General features: G+C 58.8%; 2 protein-coding genes across 3 annotated transcripts in view; one reads left to right on the plus strand and one right to left on the minus strand.

Annotated features, from left to right (window-relative positions):
- ABCC6 (ATP binding cassette subfamily C member 6) overlaps positions 1 to 6,133 on the plus strand; it is a 51,173-nt gene extending 45,040 nt beyond the window's left edge. For both annotated transcript variants that reach the window (XM_062179975.1, XM_062179976.1), the window contains 7 exons: positions 186 to 312; positions 1,178 to 1,279; positions 2,212 to 2,358; positions 3,125 to 3,283; positions 3,369 to 3,535; positions 4,233 to 4,427; positions 4,731 to 6,133. In XM_062179975.1, coding sequence (XP_062035959.1) covers positions 186 to 312; positions 1,178 to 1,279; positions 2,212 to 2,358; positions 3,125 to 3,283; positions 3,369 to 3,535; positions 4,233 to 4,427; positions 4,731 to 4,839 — 1,006 coding nt within the window. In that variant the 3' untranslated portion in view covers positions 4,840 to 6,133. The remainder of the gene's footprint in view (positions 1 to 185; positions 313 to 1,177; positions 1,280 to 2,211; positions 2,359 to 3,124; positions 3,284 to 3,368; positions 3,536 to 4,232; positions 4,428 to 4,730) is intronic.
- Positions 6,134 to 9,495: 3,362 nt separating this feature from the next.
- Positions 9,496 to 23,206, minus strand: part of ABCC1 (ATP binding cassette subfamily C member 1 (ABCC1 blood group)) — a 132,437-nt gene continuing 118,726 nt past the window's right edge. The window contains exons 23-31 of the mRNA XM_062179593.1: positions 22,884 to 23,194; positions 20,896 to 21,095; positions 19,276 to 19,402; positions 18,654 to 18,755; positions 16,340 to 16,486; positions 15,207 to 15,365; positions 14,462 to 14,628; positions 13,160 to 13,354; positions 9,496 to 11,022 (exon numbers count right to left, since the gene is read on the minus strand). Coding sequence (XP_062035577.1) covers positions 10,914 to 11,022; positions 13,160 to 13,354; positions 14,462 to 14,628; positions 15,207 to 15,365; positions 16,340 to 16,486; positions 18,654 to 18,755; positions 19,276 to 19,402; positions 20,896 to 21,095; positions 22,884 to 23,194 — 1,517 coding nt within the window. The 3' untranslated portion in view covers positions 9,496 to 10,913. The remainder of the gene's footprint in view (positions 11,023 to 13,159; positions 13,355 to 14,461; positions 14,629 to 15,206; positions 15,366 to 16,339; positions 16,487 to 18,653; positions 18,756 to 19,275; positions 19,403 to 20,895; positions 21,096 to 22,883; positions 23,195 to 23,206) is intronic.

The raw sequence follows: 23,206 nt of genomic DNA on the forward strand, positions 1-23,206 counted from the left end.
TGACCCAGACACACACAAGTTCAAGTCCCAGCACTGGGCTGAGGCGAGACAGGACTCCCACTGAGCTCGGAAGGGACGAGACTGTGCCTGGGACCCCTGTGGGTACAGAGCTGCCGTCCCTGTGTCCAGAGAAGCAGGTCCCAAGGGCATCCACTGACCCTGCTGTCACCTGCCTCCCTTCACAGGTGGCTGGCCACCAACCTGGAGCTCCTGGGGAATGGCCTGGTGTTTGCGGCCGCCTTGTGTGCCGTGCTGAGCAAGGACCACCTCAGCGCTGGCCTCGTGGGCTTCTCTGTCTCTGCCGCCCTCCAGGTACCCCGACCCCCTGCCCTGCCCTGGGCTTGGGTTTAGTAGAAGGGGGACAGACAGACCTCTGCCAGCAGGACCTTCAAGTAGCCCGAGTTCCGGCTACCTGACAGGAGGGAGTCACAGCTCTATATGAGCAGGCTTGGCTCTGGAGACGTTGGAACAGAATCTTCCTCCTGGTCTCAGTGTACTCATCTGAACAATGGGCTAGCTGCCCGTCACCACGGCACTGTAGACTAAGTACACGGAGCGCCTTTCCAGGTCACGGCTCGCTTTTCCTTGAGTATTGATCACAGCATGTGATGTTGGGTCAGGACAGATGTGTGTGTATGTCTGTGAGTGGCATGTGTGACCGATGAGGCCTGGCTCCAAGAGCTTCGGACATGGAACTCCTGTCGGGAGGTGCTGTCACGGGCCCAGGATTACAGCTGAGGCATCTCTGGCAACAAAGCTTAGGAGATAGCAAGTTCAAGGACAAAGTATGGGGGTGGGGGTGCAGGGCAGCCCTCAGAGGAGGAAGTGCAGGTGCCTGGGGAGCGGTGGGCTGAAGGTGGAGAGGGAGGGGATGTGGGGGAAGTGGGTGGAAACCCCGCCCCTCTGGGAAAGCTGTCAGAATGGAGTCGATGGACCTGGGAGCTGCTGGGTGCCCACGGGAGGGCTGTGCACCCTCTCTGGTCCTGCCTCCCTTTCAGCAAGAGGCTGGCGCAGCTGATGTCAGGGTTCCCTCTGCACATGCGGGCTCCCCGGGAGGGGTGCATTCCTGCCTCTCAGCCTTGGGCCCACGTCCTTGGACTGCCCTGTTCCTGTGTCCTGCCCTTCCTCCCTTGGGTCGCAGGGATGGCTGCGAGCCTGCATGTCTTTTCCCCGCCAGGTGACACAGACGCTGCAGTGGGCTGTTCGCAGCTGGACAGACCTGGAGAGCAGCATCGTGTCAGTGGAGCGGGTGACAGACTACGCCCGGACCCCCAAGGAGGTGACGGGGAAGTGGGACGGGGGTGCCCCAGCTGGGGTATGCAGGGTGGCAGCGGGCCCAGGCCCAGTGTGCTGTGGGCTCTGGAGTCTCAGCTGGGGCGGTTTGAGCGGGGACAAATCCGGCTTCCAGACAGAGCCAGGCAGGTCACCCACGAGGGACAGCAGGCCAGCACTGGGCTTCCTGGAGGGACGCGTGACACCTGGCCCACTGCAAGCACGCACTGTATGTCCAGTGCCCCTGTTAGCCCCATCTCACAGGTGTGGAAACCAAGGCTCAGGGTAGGGGGCATAGAATGAGCTGTTCAAGGGCACAGGGCTTCTCCATTGCATCGTTCTCCGAGGGGAGGGTCCTCCCTTACCACAAGAGATGGTTTGACTAGAAACAGTGGCTGATACTAAGTTACTACAAAAGAGAGAAAATGGAGCTGGCAGCATCACTTTTTTTTTTTGACAGGCAGAGTGGACAGTGAGAGAGAGACAGAGAGAAAGGTCTTCCTTTGCCGTTGGTTCACCCTCCAATGGCCGCCGTGGCTGACGCACCGCGCTGATCCGATGGCAGGAGCCAGGTGCTTCTCCTGGTCTCCCATGGGGTGCAGGGCCCAAGCACTTAGGCCATCCTCCACTGCATTCCTGGGCCATAGCAGAGAGCTGGCCTGGAAGAGGGGCAACCGGGACAGAATCCGGCGCCCCAATTGGGACTAGAACCCGGTGTGCCGGCGTCGCAGGCGGAGGATTAGCCTAGTGAGCCACGGCGCCGGCCTAGCATCACTTTATGTCATGTAGTTCCTAGCATTGCTGTTCCATGCCTCTGATGGAATTCCTGTAACGGCCCTGTACAATAGCAGTAAATATGCCCCTAATACAGAAGAGGAAGCAGACTGCGAGGTGTGGCAGGCTCCTCTGACACCCCTACCCCGTCCCCTCCTGCTCCAGGCCCCCTGGAGGCTGCCCACCTGTGCTGCCAGGCCCCCCTGGCCCCGAGGAGGGCAGATCGAGTTTCGGGGCTTTGGGCTTCGGCACCGGCCTGAGCTCCCGCTGGCTGTGCACGGCGTGTCCTTCGAGATCCATGCAGGAGAGAAGGTGAGCAGCTTCCCAGAGGCCAGGCCCCCGGCTTTCAGACTCTCTCCCTACACTGGACTGGGCTCTCTCCATCGAATGGCAGCTACATTGTTCTCTCCATAAGTACGTAAGGTCAGAGCACGTTCGTGCCGCTGTATGAAGTTTACTTAATACACCATTGCACCATTTTAAGAGCAGATAGTGCACACCTCGGAGGAAGGACCCTGGAATTTCTGCACCTCTCACCCCAGAAAAGTGCTACCTGGCACCCAGTGGGCGACCCACGTATTTCATTCTCTGTTAGACAGTCTGAAGAAGGGATGGGCAGACGGATGATGGGAGGGAGAGGGGCAGGTGTTGAGGGTGGGCAGGTGGAAGAGGGACGGATGGCCAGGGAGGATGAGAGAGGGCTAAGGTGGTGATGGGAGGAAGGAAAGGAAACGTGAGGAGGGGAGGGGATGAGGGCCATGCAGGGTGGGGACTGGGTGGAAGGAAGATGAGGGAGGTGGAGGGGTGTAGTTAGGAGGGTGGAGAAGGGTGGTGACGGCGAAGCTGTAGGGGATAAATGGGTACACGGGACAGAGATGCTAGGATAAGGGCAACAGGGGAAACACACAGGAGCAAGGTGTGATGGACAGGTGGCAGGGTGGGTGCTCCCAGGATGACAGGTGAGGGGAGACTCGGGTACAGGAGAAAACATCTCCCAATGGATGCCCACAGACCCTCTGGGCTGCTTTCCTCTGGCCAGGCCTGGTGGGAGCAAGCCTCGCCCTGCCATCCCCTGCAGGTGGGCATCGTGGGCAGGACAGGGGCTGGGAAGTCCTCCCTGGCCGGGGCCCTGCTGCGGCTCCAGGAGGCGGCGGAGGGCGGGATCTGGATCGACGGGGTCCCCATCGCCCATGTCGGGCTGTACAAGCTGCGGTCCAGGATCACCATCATCCCCCAGGTGAGCACATGGAGCAGGGGCAGCAGAGGTGGGAGGCAGGGCCTGCACCTGTTCTTACCACTGCCGCCCCTCCTACCCCGGCCAGGACCCCACCCTGTTCCCTGGCTCCCTGCGGATGAACCTTGACCTGCTGCAGGAGCACACGGACGAAGCCATCTGGGCAGCCCTGGCCACGGTGCAGCTCAGCACACTGGTGGCCAGCCTGCCTGGCCAGCTGCACTACGAGTGTGCCGACCAGGGTGATGACCTGAGGTATGGGGGGACCTGCGGCCGGGCCTTGGTGGGTTCTGACTTGGGGAAGAGCAGCTGCTGTGCCGAATGACTTCTGTGGAGAGGAAGCCGAGCATGGCAGGAGGCAGCCTGACCACGCTGGGTCCCCAGGGCCAGAGCCCATCAGGGGTGTGGGGGTCTCATGTGACCTTGAACCCCAGCTTGCCTGTCTGCAATCCAAGAAGCTGTTGCATGCCAAGTGGCTGCTGTGTGACGAGCACGTATGATTATAGGACTCTGTCTTCATGGCTGGGGGAAGAAGGACCCGTTAGGAACACAGATTCTGGCTCTGCCTCTCACTCACCTTGACCTTGAACAAGCCACTTCAGCTGTTTCCCCGTCAGAAAGACAGAACACTGCACCCTTTGAGGTCACTATCAGATGCGAACCCATGTGTGCACAGGTGCTTAGAATGCATCCTGCACGTGGCAAAGGCTATAGGCAGGAAACAGCCATGAATGGAAACAGAAAACAGCCATTTCACAGGTGGGGAAACTGAGGCAGCAAGGACTGGCTTGCCGTGCCTGCCACCCCCCGCCCCCTGTCAGCGTGCTCCGAGATGGCAGGTGGGGACCACAGGCGTGGAGACAGGCACCCCACTTCTGTGGCTGTCCCAGAGGCCCTGGGGCAGGCACGCCCGAGGAAGCAGACACAGCCTGACTGTCCCACTGGTTCCCAGCCTGGGCCAGAAGCAGCTCCTGTGTCTGGCTCGTGCGCTTCTCCGGAAAACCCAGATCCTCATCCTGGATGAGGCCACGGCCGCTGTGGACCCTGGCACCGAGCTGCAGATGCAGGAGGCCCTGGGGAGCTGGTTTGCCCAGTGCACGGTGCTGCTCATCGCCCACCGCCTGCAGTCCGTGATGGACTGCGCCAGGTAAGCAGCCCCTCCCGCCGGCCCACAGGTGCCCCAGTGGCAGCAGGCGTTGGGACTGGGAGCAGGGAGCAGGGCTAGGAAGCCATGGGACAGATTCCCAAGGGGCCACTGCAGAGGACACACCCCTGGACGCGGTTTTCAAAATACGCATGTTCCACGAACACCCCTCACAGAGATGCCAAGGCTGGTGCCCAGGCTAGGGTGGGGCTGCAGGCTGCCGGTGCGGCTGTACAGAAAGGTTTTGTGGGTGCAAAGCTGGAGGCTGTGCTGGGCTCTCCCGTCCCCTTCTCCCTCTTCCCACAGAGTGCTGGTCCTGGACCAGGGGCAGGTAGCAGAGAGCGGCAGCCCGGCCCAGCTGCTGGCCCAGAAGGGCCTGTTTTACAGGCTGGCCCAGGAGTCGGGCCTGGTGTGAGTGGAGCCCTGCACCTGCCCCCACCCCCAGGCTGCAGAGCCTGCAGCGTCCCTGGCGTTGCTGTCTGTCCCCATGATGTCCAGTCTCGTCCCCTCCCTGCAAGGAAGGAGGCAGAGAGTGGCTGGTAACCAGAGCGTCCGATCCTGAGGACCCAGCCCTGTCCATAGCACATGGACCGGGCTGCCTGGACTCACCTGAGGCCTCAGCACTGAGCCCAGGCCCTATCCTGGTGAATGAACCCAGAATCGTTGGGGCCAGGCCGTATGTGCTTTTTACTAATCACCCCTCTCTGGAGCGTACTGTAGCCTCACAGCAGCTTTAAGAAACAAGAGCTCCATGGGCCCTGTGCACCCAGTGGTGCCGGCTCCCACAATTCCAGAATGACGTGACAGCCACGACGCTGGCGTGGAGATGACCCACTGATCTCGCGCACATGCATCGTGTCTGCTGGTGCATTTAGTATTATGCCGTCCTATCACCCCAGATGATACCGAGCGGTCCCCTCCCCACCGGGTCCCTCCTGCCACCATCTCCTGGCCATAGCCACCCCTCTCCGGCCCCAACCACTGCTCCGTCCTGCTGCTGTGTTTTCATGGCTGCCCTCTGTGATGCCAGGGTGCAGTCACAGCCAGGAACCACTGTCCCTCTGCCCCCATCGGGGTGCTCCCAAGATGGAGACACAGCCAGGTGCCTCCACGGCCCCCAACAAGGGCTCTCCAGGCCCCAGCAAGTTCAGTTCCCAGAGGAAATGCGAGGAGCCAGGACTCCTGGGCCCTGTCGGGAGAATGTGCCTGGGACCTGGCACACTTGATACACACGGTGGCAAAAGACCCAACTCCAGCTGCCAAGGGAGCCCTGGCTGCGCTGGGAGCGCCCAGTGCTTCTGCACCAGACACTGCTCACCGTCAAAGTCCACCAGGTGAAGGCCAAGCACTTGACTGAACCAAGGACAACAAGGCCCAGCTCAGACCTGGTTCTGACAGGGGCCAGAATTCCAAGACTGGACTCAAAACCAGCTTCAGGGAGCCAGCACTGTGGTGTAGCAGGTTAAGCCACCACCTGCAATGCCAGCATCCCACATGAGCACCAGTTCGAGTCCTGGCTGTTCCACTTCTGATCCAGCTCCATTAACGCATCTGGGAAAGCAGCCAAAGATGGGCCAAGTCCTTGGGCCCCTGCCATTCATGTGGGAGATGTGGTTGTTGCAGCCACTTGGGAAGTGGACCAGCGGATGGAAGATCTGTCTGGCCCCCTCTAATTCTGCCTTTCAAATAAATAAAGCTTTAAAAACAAACTCACAGCTTCAGGAATGGAGAAAGAGCTACATCCACAGTGGCCAAGCCCAAGGTCACTGGTAGAGAGGTGTGCAGAGCAGCGAGTGAGGCCAGGTGACTGCACTGGTCTGATCTGGGTGGCCTGGTGACACCGCGTGGCAAAGAGCCGGTGAGCAGCAGAGACGACACGTGGGACTCCTGGGCGTTGAGCTCCGCCCACACACCTTGGTCCCATGGGAGTAGTGACCAAGACATCTGCCATCAGGCCCCTTGGCTGGGGGAGGGGCGAGCCACCCAGTTCAAACTCCCCAGTCTAAACCACCTGCTGCCACCCAGGAGCCACTGATTATTAGGCAGTGGCTGTGCTGGAGCCAGGCGTGGCCAGGAACCCACACCTGCTCCACCCCTGCCAGGCCGCTAGGACTCTGCAGTGGCCCAGCCTGCTGTCGGGCTGAGGGGCCTCACAGCCCCCGTGTGCATGGAACACTCCCGGCAGCACACTCCCCTAGGCCTCCTCCAGAGCCCCAGAGCGGCTCTTACTGCCCGTTAGCAGCTCCGCACTCCGATGAGGAGACAGGTGGAGAGTGCTGCCGCGGCAACCACTACCAGCCAGCAGGAGGCAGAGCAGGGGCTGGGAAAGCCCCGCCCCAGTCCCCAGTCATCGCTGTGCTTTACAGGAAGGGGCGGTGCCAGGGACAGCACTCTTTCTGCCTGCCTGGAGCTGGGCCACGTGGTGTCCCCTGTGGAGTGACCACAGGCAGGGGCTGCTCTGGGGTCACCAAAGCCTTTGCCACAGACCAGCCTGGCCAGGGAGCAGAGGGTGAGCCATGGGGGTGTCTGGAGACCTGCCAGGAGGGTGGGACGCCGGCGAGAGCCAGCAAGGCCACTGCACGGCTGCCTTGCTCCACACGTGTCCCGGCAGGGTCCACCTGGCCCGCGCCCACCGCCTCGCTGCAGACACAGCTCTCCCAGCCAGGGGAGAAGCAACGCAGCGTGGCCCCTTCCTAGAACCTGTGGACAGATGAAACGGCACAGGATGGGGTCTCCGCACCTGGGTGTTCTGTCTGCAGTGCCGACAGCTCGCTGGCAACCTGATGTCCACACGAGGACCCCTCGGCAACAGGGCCGGCTTGCCTGCCTTCCTGACTGGGTCCATGGCCGCTCCCCAGCAGCGAGCACAGCACAGGGCACATGGGCTCCGTGAATGCTGTGTGCAGAGGGACGAGCGAGTGACACCACCACAGCCGATGGCGTCCTCAGAGCACACGGGGGGCGGGGCCCTTCTCCCGGCAGCGTTCGTCCTCCCGGCCTGGGAAGGCGGTGACCAGTGGTACCCACGAGGGGATGCCAGAGCCAGTGTGGCTCAGGTCCCTGGCAGAAGAACCTAGTCTGTGCACACAGCTGCCCGTGCCCCACAGGTAGGAATTCAACCAGGAAGACAGAAGTCCCCCGTTCGGGGGCTCGAGGGGGAACCAGCAAGGCTGCCCACCCTCCGGGGTGAGACAACAGGAGGGAGGCACTGAGCATGGGGGCCACAGGAAGCCAGGCTGTGCAGAGCATCAAAGACAGGCTGCCGCGGGGAGGTGGGGCCGGGGCAGGGTGGCCACACCAGCGGACGCAGGCGCTGATGGGATCAAAAACAGACCTGGGGAGGTGGGGACAGAGCACGGTGGCCACACCAGCGGACGCAAGCACTCATGGGATCGAAAACAGACCAGGGGAGGTGGGGGAAGGTGGCAAAGGACAGCAGCCCGGAGACCACCGAGGAAGGCTTTGGACTGGGACCAGCATGGCAGCAAGAGGAGGACAAGTGGCAGAGTCCGGTGTTGGGAGAAAGTTAAGTGAATGGCCTGCCTAGGGGGCCTGGAAGCAGGAGGGAGAGAGACCGGACCGGCAGCTCATCACTGACCCTGTCAGCCCCAGTCCTGCCTCTGTCCTGGCCAGGGCCCCTCCCAGGAGGACTTTTGCAAACACCGAAGCCAGGGTGGGGTGCGTAGCAGGTGCACACCACTGCTCCTGCCTCCCCTTTGTCCTGCTGCTGTACCACAGCCAGTGAAGACGCCTGCCTCCCTAGCAAGTCCAGGTGCTGCTTCCACTCCCAGCTCCCCGCTAATGCCCCTGGGAGGCAGCAGGGTGACGGCTCAGGCAGCTGGGTTTCTCTCACTGGCCTGGCCTGGCCCTGGCTGCTGTGGGCATTTGGGGAGCGAGCCAGCAAATGGAGGATCTCTGTCGCTCTGCCTTGCAAATAAAAAGAAAATGAAAAAAATTCAATGAACGTCACCGATTTCTCCAGAACAGCAAGCTGCCCACCCCACATGGGGCTGCACCGTGGGAGACGTGGCTGGGACCTGACCTGGGACCTCGGTGCTCAGGGTCAGGCTCTGAGCTGCACACTCCCAACCGACACCAAGGCCCCGCGCCAGCAGATCCAACCCCTCCTCACCCTGCCGGTCCCGACCACACGAGGCCCTCCCACTGTGCACCCTCACGATCCAGCGTCTCCGAGGCTAGTCATGCTCGTGAGCCATCTGGCACTGCTGGCACGTTCCATCTCAGGATACGGCAAAGAGGTGTGGACCCAGGCTACTACCACTACCCAGGCTCCCCCAGTTCAAAGCTGGAAGCCAGACACCACATCTCACTACCCCAGCTTTCAAACCTCAGAAACCACATCAGGACAGGAAGAAGCACTTCTCTCCCAGAGGCACGCCCCCACGTCCCAGCTTCCTCTGGTTTGGCTGGAGCCATGTGACTGATTCTGCCAATGGGCTGTGAGTGGAGGCGACGCTGATGGGTGGGCGCGATCGTCCACATGCTCCCATCCCCCGCTGTGGGGACTGGGCGGCCAGCCCTGGAGACAGGTGCTGAGCCCAGAAGCTTCTGGATGGATCTCTCAACCACCACACAGAAGGCAGCTGCTCTGGGATGGCACCCGATCCTCTCCAAGACTTGGACTGGCAAAAAACACTCTGCCTCCTGACAACTTGGGGCTCACTGGTTACACAGCCTGGCCCACCTACCCTCACGCCAGGTTTACGGGTGACGCTGGCCCACACCACACACACCCCGGGCACTGCTGCTCAGCTCCGGAACTTCTTCATGGGGAAGACCTGACAGCTCACAAAGCAGTACCCAGGGACCTGCCCAGGGTCACACGACCAACAAGTGACAAGCACAGACTCACACCTGAGTGGGGCTCAGGCCCTACCCCCCGCCTGCCGGCTAAACCCCGACAGCGGCGCCCCCTGGAGACGACCGATCTGCCACGTCCTGACTCGGCCGGAGAAGCTGCCATGCCCGCTGATGCCCCAGAGAAAATGGAATGCTTGTCTAGAAAGAAATAAATTTTTTTTTTACTGCAAATTATTTGCAAATATTCACGTTTCCAGTGTAAGTCATTACAAAAAGATTCCCAAGAAAAACTTGGTTTCTTCAACATGAGAGAATGGTATAACTTACAAAAAAATAAATATATATTTCACCTAAGAGAAGAAAGATGCTTTCTCTGGCTTGAAGTCAGCAACGTAATTCGTAGCAAGTACGACCCGGGGGCAGCAGCGAGCGCACTCCGTGGCCGGGGTCTGGCTTTGCTTACAACAGAGACCCCCGCGGGACAGGCTGAGAGGGGCTCCGGGTCCGTCCTCTGGGAACACAAGCCCCACGGTCAAGTGCAGGCCGGCTTCGGCGACTCCCTGGGAAGGCTGGTCCTCGGTCCAACGCTTCTTCCCAAGGAATTAAACGCTTCCGACGGATTTTCTCCGGGGGGCAGTACTTTTTTCAGTTAAAAAAAAAAAAAAAAAGGAAACTGATACTCATGAGCAGAATCTTGTCCGGGCAGAGGAGCAGCCAACACTGGGTTCTCGGCACCACCGCCCTGGACAGCCCAGCAGATACCAAGGGCGAGACTCGAGGACCGGAAACCAGGAGGCGACTTGGGGAGGCTTCGGGTACCGACTGGTCACACCGGGAGGTGCCTGGCACTCTGTCCTTTGGATGCGTCATAACCAGACCAGCCCTTCCACCCCTGCTGGCCCCAGCAGGAGCAAAGCCACCCTGGCAACGGGTGAGGGGCAGCAGGAAGGAGAGCCGGGGCGGCAGCAGGGCCAGTGAGTGGGGAGGTCGGCGCTCAGAGACGAGACCCCGACCCTGGGGCTTTGGGTCCGGACCCTCCGCTCATCGGTGCGTGGGGGCAGGAGGCTGCCTGTGGCCACTGCGGCAAGTCTCGGTGGAGGCCGCATCCCAGCACCCCAGCTCCTGGAAGGCCCAACGGCTGGTGAGAGCATTATCTGGGTCCTTGGGATAATGGTGACAATGGTGACAACAACGTTCACTGTACTCTTCAACCTCAAAACTGCAGCCCCAATGACATGAGGCCTTCCTCGAGGAACCAGGCAAGGATGCTGGAGGCAGTGGGGAGAGTGGGCAGGGGGCCAAGGGCTTCTCAAAGCCTCGACAACCCCAGACTTTGGACTGGAGAGATCTCAGGCGGGCGGCTGGATTTGGTCACTAGCATCTGTTACACACCTGCTTGTGCCGGGAGCCAGGCTCTCGTTCCCCGGGGGTGGTGAAGGCGCCTGTCTCGAGGGAGACCGGAAGCAGGTGTGTGTTTGGGGACGGCGGCATCTGTGTCTCATCTCTCCTGTTTCCACAAGGCCGACTTCAGGCACAGGGCTGCAGGGTGGCTGCTGCTCTCTGGGTGTGTTTTGGTTTTCTGGTTTGGTTTGTGTGTGTGTGTTTGGTTTCGGTGCAGGTCTGGCCCGGGACGCTGCTCGCGGGCCCTGCATTGCTGAGCTCTGGGGCTCACACCAAGCCGGCGTCCTTGGCCATGCTGTAGAAGAGGCCCCTCTGCTGCAGCAGCTCGGAGGGCGAGCCGCACTCCCGGACTTCGCCTTTGTCCAGGACGATCACCCTGCGGGGGTGGGGGGAAGCACAAGTGAGGCGGTAGGGAACAGCACGTGGGTGAGTCCGGGCTTTCGCTCAGGCCCGGGCATCTTCTGCCGGCACTGCTGTAGTAGCCCTCGTCTACCTGCCCGTCCTTGGTCCCCACTTCTCGTGGACCTCCCGTTCCCAGGAGGCTTCCTCAACCTGCACCCTCACATCAGTCGTGCAGGGGCCGGCAGTGTGGCTCAGCAGGTTAAGCCCCTGCCTGTGACGCTGCCATCCCATATGAGTGCTCGTTTGCGAGCTGACTGCTCTGCTTCTGATCCAGCTTCCTACTAAGGCACCTGGGAAAGCAGTGGAGACGGCCCAAGCGCTGGGGCCCCTGCCACCCACCTGAGAGACCTGGACGGAGTTCCAGCTCCTGGCTTCGGCCTGGCCTTTGTGGCCATTTAGGGAGTGAACCAGCAGACAGGAGATGTGTTTGCTTGCAATCCCAGCCCCCAGCCCCATCACTGTGCTTCTCAAATATATATGTGATATTGCTTTAAAAATTAAAGGAGTAGTAATGGTGACAAAATGCCATCAAGTGTTCATATTCAGTATTTCCAGACCCAGAAGGTAACACAATGCTCCTACGGCAGTCTATGACAGGCACAGCAGCCTCCTCCACAGAGGAGCCGCCGGAGTCAGGACTTCAGCCTCTGCGGCTGGCGCTCCTCCGTGCTGCAGTTACACGGTGGAAACAGCTGGAGACACGAAGACATCGAGCAGGTGTGCCTGTGTGCCAATAAAACTTTACTCATGGGGTCGGCATCGTGGCATAGCGGGTAAAGCTGCCACCTTCGAAACCGGCATCCCATATGGGCACCGGTTCTAGTCCCGGCTGCTTCACTTCTGATACAGCTCTCTGCTATGGGACAGCAGTGGAAAATGACCCAGGTCCTTGGGCCCCTGCACCCACATGGAGGACCCTGAAGAAGCTCCTGGCTTTGGCCTGGCCCAGTGCTGGCCGTTGTGACCATCCAGAGAATGGAAGATCTCTATCTCTCTGTAACTCTTGACTTCCAAAATAAATAAATCTTCAAAAAAAAAAAAAAAACAAAAAAAAAAACAAAAAACACAACTATTTAGAAAAACACAGGGCCGGATCTGGCCTGTGGCCACAGTTTGCTGTGAGACCCCACACATTCCACCTCTCGGTTGCGCTGGGACATGACATCATGGTGCCTGGCATGTATTAGGTGCACAGGGGTCGTTTACAAACTCCCCACCCATCCACTGCTTCATGGAGCCCCTGGAACACGCCCACACTTCCATCTGTGGTTACTCGGCCCTCCATGGTCCAGATTCTTGGCCCTGTCCCCTGCCACAGCCCTCTCAGCCCCAACCTCCAGGCTCCTCCTGGCCAGTACATGCACCCCCATTTCAGGCCCTTACTCTGGGTCCTAGAATGTTCTTTCCTTACCTCAAAGCTTAGGAAGCAGCCATCAGTGCCTGTTTTTATGAGTGAAGCTTTATCAGCATAGCCACACCCCCTCCTTTACGTGATGCCCACGGCTGCTCCACACAACCCATCAGAGTAGAGTAGCCACAAGTCGGCACATGGCCACTGAGCTGACACTCTGGCCCCTGTTCTAGATCTTTCCACAGCCAACTCCTTCCCACTGCTGGGGCTCAGCTCAAACATTGCCTCCTTGGAGGGGCCTTCCCTGACCACCCCCACTCAGCTCAAAGCACCAGGGCCATGTGACGCCCATGTGGGCTGCTTTTTCTGTAGATAATCTTACAAACTCTATGGAATCAAACGGAATCCAGCCTGGACATCATGAATTGTTTTCCTTCTGATATTTAATAGAAAACAAACACTTTTAGTGAGCCCCTAGGGGCCTCTGGTGCCGACACCCTCAGGGGTCTCAGCTGTCAGCTGCTCTGCCATTGTCTGTGGCCCCTGACTAAGGTACTCAGTCCCTGAGGCAGGCACCCCTGTGGAGGCCCAGCGCGGTGGGCCCTCCATGCAGGTGTGCTGGGTGACAGTAGGATGCCAGGAATACCTGCTACTGCCCCAGGGACAGACGGGCCTCGTAGCCGGGCTGTCACTGGGCATATGGACAGTGGTGAGTCAGCGACTTGGGCAAGCCCCAGGCCACGGGGGGTGGGGGCCTCACCTGGTGTAGTCCATGATGGTGTTGAGCCGGTGGGCAATGGTGAGCACGGTGCAGTCGTCAAACTGCGTCCGGATGGTGGACTGAATGAGGTCGTCCGTCTCCAGGTCCACGGCCGCTGTGGCCTCGTCCAGCACCAGGATCTTCGTCTTCCTCAGCAGAGCCCGCGCCAGGCACACAAGCTGGCGCTGCCCGACACTTAAGCAGGAGGAAACAGCCAGGAGATAAAGTATCAAACCAACCCTGGCCCTGAACGCAGGCCTGAGCTAAGGGACAGGAAACGTTCAGTGACCCTTCAAATAGCAAAGCACGTCCATTGCCCACGTCTGTGCCCACAGCAGACATCACTAATCAATCACAACACCCCTCCTGTTGATTTAGAAGCAGGATAAGAATCACTCAACACAGGGCTCAGGTGCTATTCAAAAGACTTGTCCAGGGCGGCACAGGGAGTAGTGTGGGACACAAAAACGGCCCTGTCCCAGGGGAGGGCCTGCACAGCTGACTCTGGACTCAGCCACGGGACTTGGCGAGGGGATGCTGACCAGGACAGCTAAGGCCAGCAGCAGCCTGAAGAGGAAACGCTCCCTGGGACACCACGCCTGGGCCATCTGCTCTTGGACCAGGGACCTGAGCGCACCCTCATGGCCTCAGCTGAGGTCAAGGCAGTCAGCCAGCAGCCAGGTGACCCCCAGACACCCGAGTGACCCAGCGGGGGCAGCAGGGCCACCTGGGTGATCACCCCGGCAGGTCAACGACCCACCAACTGCTGCTGCTCTCGACTACCACGCAGGCAGGACACCACAGCAATGGGCAACTTGACCAGGCACTGACACCAAGTAGGACCACAGAGGTTCCTGGCTGTGCCACGCATCATTGCCGTGCAGTGCTGGGGAACCGCTCTTCTGCCTGGAGCCGTGTGGGCATTTACAACGTCATCCACAGGCCATGGAGACCAAGTGACTGAAAAACCAGCCTGCTGCAGACGTACCGGATCTCGACTCCTGTCTGCAGTCACCTGGCAGGGTCAGGCCGGGTGACTCCGCAGCTGGGCGTTCCCCACCTCTGCCAGTCGCTGGGCGGTTGCTGGGACTCCTTAAGGAAGGGTCCGGGCTGGGGGTGGGGGTGGACTTGGAGGACTCCCGCCATGCTATCTGCTCACTGGGATCGAAGCCCTCAGTAAGTGTAGTAACTGTCAGCTGCTCTTAGCTGGCTGCAGCTGGCGTAAGAAAGGCAACGTGCTGGCCATCCGGGTTATACCTCAGGGTATAAGGAGCCTTGACCGAGACCCGCTTTCCCGCCTACCTCAGGTTCTCCCCGCCTTCCGCACACTCGTGGTTCAGCTTGTCGGGGAGGGCGGACACGAACTCCTTCAGGTGAGCCAGCTCCAGGGACGTCCACACTTCCTCGTCTGAGTAGTGGCTGAATGGGTCCAGGTTCATGCGCAGGGAACCGGAGAACAACACGGGGTCCTGTCCAGGGAGAGGGGTGGACGCATGAGAACCTCACAGCTGGCCTGGGGGGAATGGAACCGTGCCAGATGGGGCTCAGGGCCCCTCAAAAACCACTCTTTCCAGAGACCCTCCTAGTGGGGCGGGAAACGCCAGAAACCCCGGGTTTAGCCGAACAGCAGAGATTCCTTTTCGACAGAGCTCCCCAGAGCCTTCGCCACGCAGATGTACTAGGGACCCCCCGAGGGTGATGCCAGCTGTGAAAGTGGTGGGCTCCTGCCCTCTCCCCGCCTCGGACCGAGAATCCCAGTTCGGGCAGTTCCACCCGAAGGAGACCTAGGAAGCGCTCACCACCCGCGGGGATGAGTCTAGAACATTCTTACTTGTTGCCCTGCCTAGGAGAGCGGTCAGATTTTCTCATCCTGACTCTGACAGGCAGGGGAGAAAGACGACTTCGTGATGCTCCCGTGTGGCGGGGGAGGGGCCGGTCCCCAGTGAACCCCCAGCTGGGTGTACGTGGCCCCAAGGAGACTGCACGGGAGGAGAGGCCGTGCCGTCCTGGTGGGAACAGGGGGCCAAGGGCCGCGGCAGGAGCCCACCTGGGGGATGATGGTGATCTTGAAGCGCAGGTTGTGCAGGCCGATCTTGGCGATGTTCACGCCATCGATGATGATCTCGCCTTCTGCTGACTCGTTGATCCGGAACAAGCCCAGTGTCAGGGAGGACTTGCCCGCTCCTGTCCGCCCCACGATGCCAACCTGCAGGCCAGGAAGGAATGCTGCTCCCTGGGGTCGCCCCTGCCCGACAACGCCTTTGCCCCACAGCGGTCCAGTCATCTGGTCAACCTGACTCCCCCCACCACTGCCTGCTCCCTCCGCAGCTTCCCAAGGACCCCTTCAGGGGCTGTTTTGGGTTCAGGTCAAAGGTCGGCTTGCTGGGATTTCCCAGGGAACTCTCTTGTAAATTAGCAACGACTTTCAGCCATCGGGTCTTTCCCCACCCTTTCTCTGCTGGTGACTTTCCCACCCTGAGCTGTCTCCACTTAGCCCCGCCTCGAGGGATTGAGGCATCTGGGACAGAGCCGACGACGGACATTCCTGACCTCCAATCACAGTCTCCTCTCCCCTCCGCTGGGCTCCTGAGAGGCGGGCCCCAGCCTGACAGCTGTCACAAGGGCGCAAGTGCAAGCTGGAGAGATTATCTTGTGGGAACGGAACACTCAGAGCCCTGGGGCAGGCACACTTGAACAAATCCTTCTGTTTGGAGATGCAAATGGCCTTAGCATGACTTCTGAGGAAATTCGTAGGATCTCAGGGCAAGGACATCTTCCAGGAATAGCTGGGAACCAGGGGAAAGTTCCAGCATCCTGATGACTTCACGCACCCTCAGCCACGCTGGGCTCCAGGCCACAAACTCAGAGGCCTGGGGGAGCAAGCTCACGAACCGAGCGGAGAGAAACTGGGAGGCACCCACTGCGCTCACACCGAGCCAGGCAGAGAGCAGGGCCCGGTGCTGCCTGCAGTTCTGATAGTTCAGCCAAGCAGGAAGTGGGATTTTTACACAAAATGCCCTAGCTCGCAGCCCTGTCAGACAACTCTTCCACAAGTGCTCGCCGTGCGCTGAGCCCAGGGGATGGGGCCGTGCCTGTGTGGGGAGATGACACAGCTGGCTTCGCCCGTGGATCTGTGGCCTACGCACAGGGTGAGCGGGCAGGGACGCGACGTGCACCTACCTTCTCGCCACCGTCGATGGTGACATTGATGTGCTTGAGAACCAGGTCCAGGTCCTCCCGGTACCGCAGGCCGTAGTTCCGGAATTCCACTCGGCCCACCTGGGGCCAGGTGCTGGGTGGAGCTGTCTCCTGGATTTGCCAGGGAGCCTGGGATCAGGCAGGATGGGAGGGTAAGCAATCTGAAGTCTGGCCCACCGAGTCCCTCTGGTCCCTCTGACCCCCTCGGGGGCCGTAAGGCCTCAGGGCTGTTTCCCAAGCATGCTTGCACGTGCACCTCCCTCTTTCTGGAATGCTCTTCCCTAAACAGCCTGCTCGCTCCCTTGCTGCACACCTCAGGGCAGTGCCCGTGGCCCTGCTAGCCCCGAGTCCCCCTCTCTTGTCCCCTGCTTCACCTCCCTTCAGAGCACTGACTGCCCACTACCCTCTGCGAGGACAGGCGCGTTCACGGTCACTGTCGCCTCCCAGGACTCAGCACACAGCACCCGACGGATGGGCAGCCTCCCCTCCAGAAGCTTCTGTGGTTCTGCCTGTAGCATATCTCCATTTTACAATTTATTTATAATTTATTGGTAATTTATAATATGGACTAAGAAAACACTGCAGGAGGGTAATTAGAGGGATTTAGAGAGAAGTAGGTGGGACTTTTCAGCTATAAAAAATGTAGATTTGTATATTCATAATGACTACAGTGATCTTTATTTTCTCTTGTACTCTTCAAATACAGTCTTACTATAGAAATGTAAAAATAAGTTAAAATCAAGTAAAATACTTTTCAAAGCTGAATTTAATGGAACTCGCACTTTTAATGGGTGCACTATGGCACTCAGCTTTTATAAAAACTAACTACAGAGGCAGGCGTCTGGCACAGCACTAGAGTGGCCACTTGGGCTGTGTGCCTCCGGTGTCGGAGTGCCTGGTTTGAGTTCTGGTCACTCTGCTTCCAACCCAGCTGCCTGTTCGTGCGCACCCAGGGAGGCAGCAGCTGATGGCTCAAGTGCTTGGGGCCCTGCCAGCCTCTTGGGGGATCTGGACCGAATTCCCTGGGCTTTTTCAGGTAACTGAGGAGTGGACTAGCAGATCGAAGAGCTCTCTTTCTGCCTTTCAAATAAAATGAAAGTAAATTAAACTTTTTAAAAAATCTTAAGATTTCTAAAGAGATCTGACAACTAAATAAATTTCTTTTTGGTGCAAAACTCCTAGTGTAATGCACGCTTGTTCCTACAGGGGGTGCTCGCACCATCGTGAGCAAAGCTCTCCGAGACAGAGAGGCGAACCAGACTCCTGTAGCCTGGGGCGCAGGCCTTGGTCTTACCCACAAAGGGGCCTTTTTTAGGATGGGTGGCACAAGGTGCAGAGCCCTGCGGGCCTGGGCAACTGCCTCAACCTGTCAAATGGGACAGTAATGGCATCTAAGTCATAAGGCTGCACGAAAAGTGAACGAAAGGCTACGTCAAATGTCTAGGGCAGGGCCTGGCGGACCACGAGGGCACGGTATGCACGCATCACCAGGCACTGCCAGATCACCAGCATCACTGCCAGGACTGCCGGCGGGGGTGTGCGAGGCCTCAGGCGGCAAAGTCTGGAGCCCTGGGTCCTGGTCCCAGCTGCTCTGCTGAGCCACATGTGACCCTGGATCAGCCACTGCCCCGGGGTCCATTTTTCTCCATCTATAAATCGGGGACTTGGGGTACGTAACTGCAGGAGTTCCCAAACTCTGGCCAAGGCCTCACCACGTCTGTGTACTCACTCTTAATACTGCTAACTCATTCACCCTTCATTTCTCAACTTATCTCAGAGGAAAATTCATCTAGCACCACAGATGGAAAACCCATACCGTGTTCCATAAAAGAAAGCCCCACAAAAGCACGCAGCAAATAAGAGAAGGTGATCCAGACGGCGCCTGCCTGGCGAAGCGCGAGCCTGAGACTGCCCGCTGCTCAGCGGTCCGCTAGAGGAAGACTTTCTCTAGCACGGAATCCAGAGTTTCTGGGGTGTCAACATGAGGAAGGACACAGAATCGGAAGGGAAAATGTCTCCTAGCTCTGCCACGAACGTGGGCTGTCCCTATGCCCTGCCAGCACCCCATCACCCTGGATGCGGGCACTGCACCCTGCGGGAGACACTGGGGTACACAAAACCCCTGTCCATCTAAATGGGACAGGAGACCACAGGAGGATGGACTTCCACCTGGTGGGGCAAGCAACACACCCCCGCTGCCCAGACGCAGAGAACACACAAGGCACGGCTCAGGTTTCTTTCGGGCAAAGCCACGGCGGATCGAGGCCGAAAGGCTGGGCCGAGGCCCTTGCTTTACCTCCTTCTCAGTTTCTGAATACTCCTTGAGTCTCTCCACGGCCACAATGTTGGTCTCCATCTCGGACGACATCCGAACCAGCCAGTTCAAGTACGCGGTGACCTGTGAGCGGAAGTCGCGAGGAGCTACTCGAGTGGACAGTGCTGCCTTGTCTTCACTAACTATGAATTACGAACTTTCCAGGTAGGAGACGCACAGAAACCAGCCACCCCACAGGCAGAGTTGCCACACTAACCAAGTACCACATCTTCCACATAACCCGTGTGCCACCCAAGTAATCCAAAAGGAAATCAGAAAGTATTTTGAGCTAGATGGTGGTAAGTAAACACAATGTAGCACAACTCGGCAGATGCAGCTAACAGAGCCCTAGGGGGAAACGTGTGGCTTTAAAAGCACCACCCTTACAGATGGAAACATCTTCTCCGGCCTGCACAGAGTCTCCCTGACTGATGGGAGACATCATGTCAAACTCCGCTCCAGGTCAGGCAGGTCACCAGCCTCGGGCCCACTCCTCAAACCCCCCTCAGCCCCTTTCCTCCCCACTCCACTCCCACAGGAATCCCAGCAAAAGCCTGGGAAGTGTACCAGGAGACTGACAATCTGACCATAGCAGCCCTCCTACCTGCAGTGAGTACGACACTGAGAGGCCTACCAGGCCTGCGCTGAGGCTGTGCCGGGAGATGACGGCAAACAGCGCGGCGAACAGCACGATGCAGTTGCCCACATACTCCAGCCGCACGGCCAGCCACCTGCAGAGATACGGGGGAGGGCACACAGACGCAAGCAGTCAGTCTCCCAGGGACATGGCCGCCAGCTCTGCTAACTGAAGTGACCAACACAGAGGCCTTCTCGGCTCTGCTCCATCTGGAATGTGCAGCCTGGGCAGAGGGACAGGGTCCAGGGGACACAGCGTCTGTCTTGAACCATCTGGCCAGCTTGGGGAAGAAAGCCGAGTTCCCTAGAAACGGCCTTCCAAGAATCTAAAGCTTTCCTTTTTAAGGATCAAGTTTTCTCGCTAAGCCTTTAAAGTATTATCCTTATAGACATCTTTAAAAACAGATGTCATGGAAATGCCTACATACTAAGAAGTCATCAACTATAAGAGGCATCGGTGATCTGAACCCTGGGCAAGAGACAGATTGAGGGGGAGAAGCAAACTACCATCTCACCCATTTTTAAGTTTTCAGTTTTTGTCTTTTTCTTTTTAATTTGAGAGACAGAGAAAGAGAGAGAAACAGAGAGATTCTTCCATCTGCTGGTTCACTCCCTAAATGCCTGCAGCAGCCGGAAGCGGGGAGTTCAACCCAGGTCTCTCGCGTGGTGGTGGGGACGCAAGGACTACGGCCACTACCTGCTGCCTCCCAGGACGTACATTAGCAGGAAGCTGGAATTGGGGACGGAGGCTGGGACCTAAACCCGGTGCTCCTATATGGGATGTGGGCATCTCAGGGGCTGCTTAACCTCGAGGCCAAATGCCCGCCCCCAAACCCCCATTTTAAATGCCTCCTTCATGTCCCCAGAGATTTCAGAAACGTTAACACATTATTTTCCCTTCTGAAATGTACGGACACTTGTTGGAAGCTGCCTTCTGTAAGGATTGGGAGCGTGAGGAGCACTAGGTGGCGCCCCTGTCCCCAGGGAGAGGGTGTCCTCGCTCTTTCCCAGCACGGCCCTGGCGCTGCACGTCACACAGCCTCGTGTGAGCCAGACCCTGACAGACTCCTTGCGTTCTGTAAGGAAGCCAAGGCCCCCGGCGATGCGTGGTCCCCCCTTGCGGCTGCACAGATGGGTGAGATGGCACCAGGTGGGCTCCCGGTGGGCACTGGCCCCCTCCAGGGCATTCTCTACCTCTGTTCCCCAAACATCTATCAGGGTGCAGACGGACAAACGGGGCTCAACCACACGCCTGACTTCAGCAAATAGCGAAGTTCTGTCCACACCCCCTGTATGGACGGATACGCCTTGCTCTGGAGCCACAAAGTGGTGGTTTCATACAATGCAGCTTCAGACACACCTTGCACCCCTAGGTGAGGCCTCGTGGGAGAGCACACAGGCACAGAGTGCACCTAACCCCGATGATGTGGCATCACCAGGACACTGGCTAAGGGACAGAGCTGCAGGGTTTCTGGCTCCAGGGGAACGCTGGTACTCTCCACACTCCCGTCCCCACCCTCCCCCGGGAAGAAGGTGGGAGGAACGCGTGGAGGTGCAGGGATGGGCCCACTGCCGCAGGCCGGCGCACCTGTTGGCCACGATGCTGGGGTAGTAGGCCTTCTGGTTCTCGTCCACCTTCAGGTCGCTCTGGCGGATGAAGCGCTCCTGCTCCTCGAAGGCGCGGATGACGCTGACGCCCAGCAGGGTCTCGTTGAAGTGCGAGTACACTGGGGAGCGGCTCACCGACTCCAGGCGCTTCAGCTGCCGTGAGGAGGCCACGTAGAACCTCTGCATGGAGGGGACAGGGAGACAGAGCTGGGGGGAGGGGAAGGACCTCTCCCCCCATCCTCCTGGGGCCGTGCTCGAGGAGTCTGGACGTGACTACAATCCACTTGCACTCCATCCCCAAGGCAAAATTTTGGAGGTGACTTTTTTTTTTAATAAAGATTTATCTGCATTTTCATTTACTTATTCAGTTATTCAAAAGGCACACTGACAGAGAGAAGGAGACAGATCATTGATCCACTGGGTCACTCCCCAAATGGTCGCAACAGCCAGCGGTGAGACAGGCCGAAGCCAGAAGCCAGGAACTGCACACAGGCTGCCTACGTGTGTGGCACGTCATTCAGTGCTTCCTGGTACAGGAGCAGGAAACTGGACTGGAAGCAGGACAGCCGGGACTCAAGCAGGTGCTCCGATGTGGATGCCGGAGTTGTGAGTAGTGGCTTCACCTGCTGCGCCACGATGCTGACCAGTGCAGGGCTGGTCTCAACCGCCCGGCACTGCTTCACTCCCTAGACGCCCACAATGGCCAGGGCTAGGCTGAAAGCAAGAGCTAGGAATGCAATCCAGGTCTTCCATGTGAGGGAGAAGGATCCAATGGCTCAGGGTTTCATCTGCTGCCTCCCAGAGTGGGCATCAAGCCCAGGCAGCCCAAAATGCAAAGTGGTTGTCTTGACAGTGTTGTAGGGCAACACTGGCCCCACAACTGCTTTCTTAATGGCAGAGCTGGAGGACTTGGAGGGTTGTTAGGGAACAAGACCTCCTGGCCTCCCACCCTGGCCAGATGGGCCACAGCAGGCACTGGATGTTACACCCGTGGCTTTTACAAGGCCGGTGTGGTCGGCCTTGTGGATGGCCACTCAGGCTTCAAGCCAGAGGTGGGCTTGCCCCTGGGACCCCAGAACTCTGGGAGCCAAACTTGACAATTCCCAACCCCAGCAGGCACAAATGGTTACGCTAATTCCCAGGAAGTTTATTTTTACTTATGTGAGAGTCAGTGATCATGGTGGGGAGCTGGGAAGACAGCGAGATGGATCCTCCATCCACTGGTTCACTGCCCAAATGCCTGCAATCGCTAGGGCTGGACCAGGCCAAAGCTCAGAACCAAGCACTCCATCCAGGCCTCACACACAGGGCCCCAGGCACTCCAGCCACCCTCTGCTGCCTCCCAGGGCGCACATTAGCAGGAAAAACGCTCGCTATGTTGTTTAGCCACTGTTCTCTGTGTCTCTGTTACCTGAGGAGGCATTAGGGAGTTAAGGACTTTATACTGAAAGACACTTTTAATAATACAAGTGACAGCCGGCGCCGCGGCTCAATAGGCTAATCCTCCGCCTTGCGGCGCCGGCACACCGGGTTCTAGTCCAGGTCGGGGAGCCGGATTCTGTCCCGGTTGCCCCTCTTCCAGGCCAGCTCTCTGCTGTGGCCAGGGAGTGCAGTGGAGGATGGCCCAAGTGCTTGGGCCCTGCACCCCATGGGAGACCAGGAGAAGCACCTGGCTCCTGCCATCGGATCAGCGCGGTGCGCCGGCCGCAGCGCACTGGCCGCGGCGGCCATTGGAGGGTAAACCAATGGCAAAAGGAAGACCTTTCTCTCTGTCTCTCTCTCTCTCACTGTCCACTCTGCCTGTAAAAATAAATAAATAAATAATACAAGTGACTTTATAGCTATAGGTTGCATTCTCTTTTCAAATTTACAGCTAGAAGAACAACACACACAAAAAAGCTGGAAAGAATCCACTGAGGGTTCACAGGGACGGAGACCCACCCCCGCTTCCAGCAGCACACCTCTCACCTGCACAAAGAAGTAGACGAGGCCCAGCGGGGGGATGACGATGGCGGCGATGGGCGTGGCCAGCAGCACGATGATGCAGGCGCCCACGACGCTGAACAGGGAGCCCATGAACATCTTGATGACCTGTGGGATCATGGAGTCGACCGTGTCCAGCTCCTTGGAGAAGCGGTTCACCAGGTTCCCGCTGGGCGTCCGCTCGAAGAAGCTCATGGGCGAGCGCAGGACGTTGTGCAGCAGGTCCAGGTGCAGACGGCGGGAGGCGAAGATGCCCCCGATGGACACGGCCATGGAGTAGCCGAACACGGCGATTCCTGCAGGCAGGC

The sequence above is a fragment of the Lepus europaeus genome, chromosome 21 (assembly GCF_033115175.1).
Source record: "Lepus europaeus isolate LE1 chromosome 21, mLepTim1.pri, whole genome shotgun sequence".
Lineage (NCBI taxonomy): Eukaryota > Metazoa > Chordata > Mammalia > Lagomorpha > Leporidae > Lepus > Lepus europaeus.